This window comes from Elephantulus edwardii, unplaced genomic scaffold (assembly GCF_000299155.1).
Source record: "Elephantulus edwardii isolate Elephantulus edwardi_28Jun2011 unplaced genomic scaffold, EleEdw1.0 scaffold00029, whole genome shotgun sequence".
Classification (NCBI taxonomy): domain Eukaryota; kingdom Metazoa; phylum Chordata; class Mammalia; order Macroscelidea; family Macroscelididae; genus Elephantulus; species Elephantulus edwardii.
Window position 1 is genome coordinate 13,517,765 of NW_006399779.1, and position 6,000 is coordinate 13,523,764.

At 37.1% G+C, this 6,000-nt stretch overlaps 1 protein-coding gene across 2 annotated transcripts in view; it reads left to right on the plus strand.

The window, feature by feature from the left end:
* PDHX (pyruvate dehydrogenase complex, component X) overlaps window positions 1-6,000 on the plus strand; it is an 81,744-nt gene that overhangs the window by 44,644 nt on the left and 31,100 nt on the right. The window contains exon 4 of one of the 2 annotated variants that reach the window (XM_006883751.1): window positions 4,892-5,091. The exons of the other annotated variant lie outside the window; for it this stretch is intronic. Coding sequence (XP_006883813.1) covers window positions 4,892-5,091 — 200 coding nt within the window. The remainder of the gene's footprint in view (window positions 1-4,891; window positions 5,092-6,000) is intronic. 2 annotated transcript variants of the gene reach the window in all.

A 6,000-nucleotide genomic window follows, 5' to 3' on the forward strand; every position in this document is an offset into this window, starting at 1 on the left:
GGGGCACAACACACAGTTCCTCCCCTCAGTACTTTCTTTTCCTGTCTTTGTGTTTGATTCACTCCGTAACCCCTGCAAATCCTCAAATAACTCACAAACCATGAGGGAAACAGCTCACTTGATGTGGAGGTTTGTTGTTCTTAGGTACCATTGGGCCAGTTACTCATAGTAACCCTGTGAACAACAAATCCGAATCCTGGCCTGTCCTGTGCCATCACCCAGTGCTCTGTGCCACTAGGGCCAGCCCTTCATAAAGGATGTTGGATGCTAAATTAACGAAACCTAGTGTTTTGAAATTTTTATTTATTGATTGGTAGTAAATTCATTGATAGGACTTTCATCAAATTGATAGACCAGATTTCAAAACTATTTTCAAATAAAAAATTCTTTGTGATATATTCATGATTGTTAATCCTCCCTTTACATGAATTTGAGGAGATTGAAAATACCACGGCACATTTCAATCCTAAACTGGCACCCCTGTGCCTTAGGACTTTAAAATAATGTCCTACGCAACTTTCTTTTTGCTTATATTTGTCTAACCTCTTATATCTCCGAAGACTGAAAAGATACCCTATGCATTATCTATCATTAACATAACAAAGACAACCCTTTCCCCATTAGGGTTATAACCACAGGTTAAACCCACCCGCTGCTGTCTGATCAGTTCTGAATCGTGGCAGGTTGACACACTGGTGTTCTCAAGCTGTGTAAATCTTAGTGGAAAGAGATGGTCCATCTTTCTCTCCTTTGAAGTGACTGGTGGGTTTGATCTGCCGACCTCTTAGCTGACAGTGCAACATATAACACGCAGCACAACTGGAGCTCCTTAGTAGCCACAGATAAAGGAGTTAGGATTCACAGCACAGTTTGGAAAATGTATTTCAATCCTTCACATGTAAAGTATTAAAAAACAGCAACAGTCACACCATCAGTCAGTCATCCTCACTAACTGCTCTTTCACTGTCTGTTTTGAAGGTCACAAATAGTTCTGATTTAAAGAAGAAAAAAACTGTTTGGATAATTGTTTAGCTTTGCATAGTTTTATTAGCCCCTTGAAAAGAAACTCTGGTGGTATAGTACATTACTAATTGCATTGTTGACCAAATGATTAGCAATTCAAATTACCAACTGCCTTCTGGACAAAGATGGGCAGATTTCGGTAAAAGATATGTGGCCTCGGAAGGCTGATGGAGGGTTGCTATGAGTCAGAATTTACTTGATGGCAGTGGTTAGTTAACACCGTGAATGGATTAAACTCCATCAAACAATTTCTATTGGACTGTAACGCTAGACTTTAACTTCACCATCCTTGGGATCATGATAAGCTTTACGTTACCTGTCAAGTTATTTTAACTAATTATCAGATAATTAATAACATGATGTCCCTGGCACATAAGCCCTGAAAACTAAGATGTGCCTGATTCAAGCCATGCTCTTTTCAGTTATTTGCTGTGTATCTGAAAGTTACACAGTGAATAAGGATGACAAAGAAGAATGTAAAATCTATTCAAATCTAGCTGCTCCACAGAAGAAAGGTGGGCAGTCTAGTACAATTGACAGTTGTTTCCAACTCAATGTATAACAACATGCCACAATCTCCAAAGAGCTAAGGCCGTGTGTCTCAAATGAGTTTAACAGTAAATTCCTCAGAAAAAAGGTGGGTCGCCTCCCCCCAATTTAAATTTATAAGACCACTGTTAACAAAAAGCTAAAGAAAGGTTTACACAGAGATAGGATCATTCTGGGTGTTTACTAATTATAGGTAGAAAGGGAAGGAACAGTAAAATTAATAACTGGATAGTAAAATTCTCACCCCATCAAATCAGTTGCGACTCAGAGCATCCCGCCATCCGGTTTCCATGACTTGAAATCTTAACTGGAGGAGATTGCTCATTCCTCTTCTGCTGGTGTATTTGAACTGCCTTTGAGTTAACCAACTTTCTGTGGACTCTGTGCACCATCAGAACTACAGATAAACAATAGGGGATAGATTATCTTTATTAATATAGATAAAGGAAAAGACAGTACAGCACTAAGGATGGTCATACTCTGGGAATTACTGTTAATACAAGAAAATGTGTCTGAATGATGGAAAAATCATTATGCTTTGTAAATTTTAGCTCAAATCACAATTTTAAAAAAAGAAAATTTATGACCAAAAACCCCTCCCCAAAATGTATGAAGGGTTGCCCCAAGTTGGAACCACCTTAATGGTATTGAATTATTATCTACAAAATCTGGAGAATAGAAGAATACCTCTGAAAGACCTTATTACACTAAAGGAGTGTTACCGTGTGCTGTCAAGTCAGATCTGACTCATAGTAATTGCCCTTCCAGAAGGTTTTCAGAGGCTATAAATTGCAGAAGAGAAGATTGTCCTGCTTTCTCCTGTGGAGTAGCTGGTGGACTTGAACCACATACCTTTGGGTTGGCAGTGCAACTCCTTACCACTAAATCACTTTAAAGGAAGAGAAAAGGCTAAGTGGATTCTCCTAAATTCATGTAAGTGATTTTAAAGGAAAAGGATAATAATGATGCAGATACTATTTTCATTTAACTTGTTGCCAAGTTATATTGCAGTATTTCACTTGTCTTTCTCCATAAAATTTGGGGTCATGCTTCTTGGTAATATTTTTTTTAATGAAAAAAATTAGATAAAATGGAATTTTATTTGACATTTAGATATCTTAAAAAAATTGACACGTTCTAAATATGCATTATCCTCTACTTTTGAAAGTGTCCATAATGTGTTGATAAGAGTGTGTGTTTGTGTGTATGTGTGTAGAAAGACTTTATAGGATTTTTTAAATTATTTTTTTTTAAAGTAAATTAATGCTTTTCATATGAGTGAGTTTCTTTGTACTTGGATATTACTGTTCTTGGATTGTTTAATGTTTTCCACTTAAAATTAGTTACACATTTGTTCTTGGGGTCTTCCACTTAAAATTAGTTATACATTCTTAGTTAGTTTTATTTAACCATCCCTTATGTACAGTTTGTGTCATCAGAGCGCTGTCTGTTCTCCATAAGTAATTAGTAAACTTAAAAAAGTTTCCTAATACCCAGAACTTGGGCTTTTTTTTTTATCTTAAGAACAGTGCACACACTAATAAGCATCAAAATTAGAGTTACTGGAAATGTCAAACCCGTTCCAGGAGTTATGCTTTCACTTGTAATTACCATAGAGAACGCCCTGTCTCCTGTCATCTTAATTATGCATTAAATTACATCTGTAATGAACTTCAGTTAAAATAATGGAAAGAGAATAATAGAAAATTTCAAGGAAAATGGCATTTTCTTCTAGTACTGAACTTTTAGATTTTATTTCTCAGATTTTGTAAATAGACATAAAGGGAAAGAAGTATAAAAGGGAAAGAAAACTATACCTTACATTATACAGGATAAGTTTAGTTATTTTTTTGTAGAGTAAGTTTACTGAAGAGATTTTTACCTACTAAAGTTAATTTCAGTAAATTAGACTAATTTGAGGAATTAATACCTTTTGAGCTCTTGGAATTTCTTTATACTGATTTCCAAAGCCATTGTTGTTGTTGATGACTGCCTTTGAGTCAAGCACTATTCATAGTGACCCAATGAACAAAAGGCCTGAAGCCCTCTACAACTATTGACATTTATCAAAGTTCATTGAGTTTCTGGAGGCATGTTGTTTAGGAAGTGGATACGACTCCTGCTTCCAATCCTAGGCCATTATGGGTGTCTAAAGAGCAGAAAATGGTACATAGGGGCCCAGGGGCATGAGCATCTTTCCGAAAGGGCCATAGGGAGTGATAATAGTATAACCCCTCACTGCCCCAGACCAGAAAACAGATAAAGAGCTCATAGCCCAGCCCTATGGTACTTGTAGGCACCCACCAGCAGCAAAAAAATTCTTTTATTTGTTGCTGACTCACAGACTCGCAGTTATAGTGCCAATAATGGAGTTTATTGGGAAAAGAAGTTGGAGAGAGGAGGAGGCAAAGAATATCACCCAAAATGAGTCCACGTTTTAGCCCAACAATTTCAGAGCACAACTCAGTTAGTTCAGGCTCCAATTTCAGTTCAGCAAGCAGCTGCTTTTCCTTCCATCAGCAAAGCCAAGAACAGTCCAGCCGTGGTCAGCACAGATGCAAGAAGCCTCAGGCCACACTTTGCCGTTTGTCCACAGCAATGCCACAGTCTCTCCACCACCAGGGTCTTACTGCCACAAGCCTTGCTCACCTCAAGTCTTGCTTCAAGTCTTTCTAGCCTCAAGTCTTACTGCTCATTGTGGGAAGCACTCCTTCACTTATCCTAGTCTCACAGCTGATGCCGATTTGCAAGGCTTTTCTGCAGTTAAAGTCGCTGGGAGACCAGAGGCTAAATTGCTAAAAAAAAAAAAAAAAAAAAAAAAAAAAAAGCCAGCTTTTAGTCTACAACCACAGCGGGAAAGACAAAAAGTTGAGATCTGCGACAGTATCCTGCTTCCAGTTTATCAGTTGGCATTGGAAAAAAGATGTTAATGATCAATGTTGATAGGAGCTGTTCAGTAGAGTATAACTTGTAATGACTCTATAAACTGTAGATCTGGAGCTTTCCCTGTCCTGTGCCGTTCTTACCATCTCTGATAGCTCTTATATATTTGAATGCCCTCAGAAAGTGAGGAGATTCCAGATTTTCTTCTTGATTACTGGAGGATCCATTGGAAACTGAAATGGGAGGCTAGTGAAAGAAGTTAGGTGTGGGGATAGAATGCACAGAGTATAAGTGGAGGGAGAAAGAGCCTGGTTGTAAGATTTTATCTCAAAATGAGCATTATTTCTGATCATTGTAAAACCATCCAGTGAAGGAATAAACTACTTTATCAGATACTGAGCCTTTCCATCTCTACCATTTTCTTTTTCAAATATAGGTTGAAGAAGGAGCTAAAAATATACAGCTAGGTTCACTAATTGGTTTGATGGTTGAAGAAGGAGAAGATTGGAAAAATGTTGAAATTCCCAAAGATATAGGTCCTCCCCCACCACCTGCAAAACCGTCAGTGCCTCACCCTCCACCAGAACCACAGATTTCTGTCCCTGTCAAGAAGGAACACCCACCAGGGAAACTCCAGTAAGTACACTTATTTGAATGATGATAAAAATAAAGATACTTGGAGTCTCTGGGGTATTTGATTCATTATCATGAAGCAGAAAGTCACTGGTCTTTCTTCTCTTGTGAAACTGAAACCTGGAAATGGTTAATTTACTATTGCTTGTTGAACAAACACAATTATTGAATACCTGTTAGGCTCCTTCTGCTGTAAGCCATGCTGACCCGGTAGAGAACAAAACCGTCTTTGTCCACATTGAGCTCAAATTAGGTTTTAGGATTCCAGAACTGCGTTCTGTATACTGGTCTTTGTGCTGTGTTCCTGTTCATGAAATTCCAGTTAACTGTGAATTCTCATTTTAAATATATAACTGACACTAATTGAAATTAGCTTTTAAAGATCTCTTCCTTTTAAAGCTATTCTGGATTTGGGTATCTTTTCTCATCTTCCCCCACCTCCCATTTTGTTTATCTCTAACACGGCTACTTTGTAAACAGTTTTGAATAGACAGCTTTAAATAACAGTGTCTGGAAAGTCTAACACAATTTTTTTATTTTACTACTTTATGTATATATACAAAATTCTTCATATAAAAATCTTAACTTCTGTTGACCTTAATAATGCAGATCTTTCACTTTTATTTTTTTTTAGTTTTCTTTACTATTGACAGATTTTAAATTTACAGTGTTTTTTTAAGTAATGGTTTTTAAATTCTCTATCTGATTCCATTGTGTTTCCTTCCTTCCCCTTCTTTTTCTCTACTTGCCATGAAAGTAAAAATGAGAATGTCTGACTCCAGTATCCTCACTAGATACCTAATGATCTTTTTGTCTTGCAAGTAAGTAATTAAAACAAGTGTCATTGTGTATTTCACTGTCTCCTGCAATCTTGGATTGTTGTTGTTGTTGTTATGTGCCGTCGAGTCATTT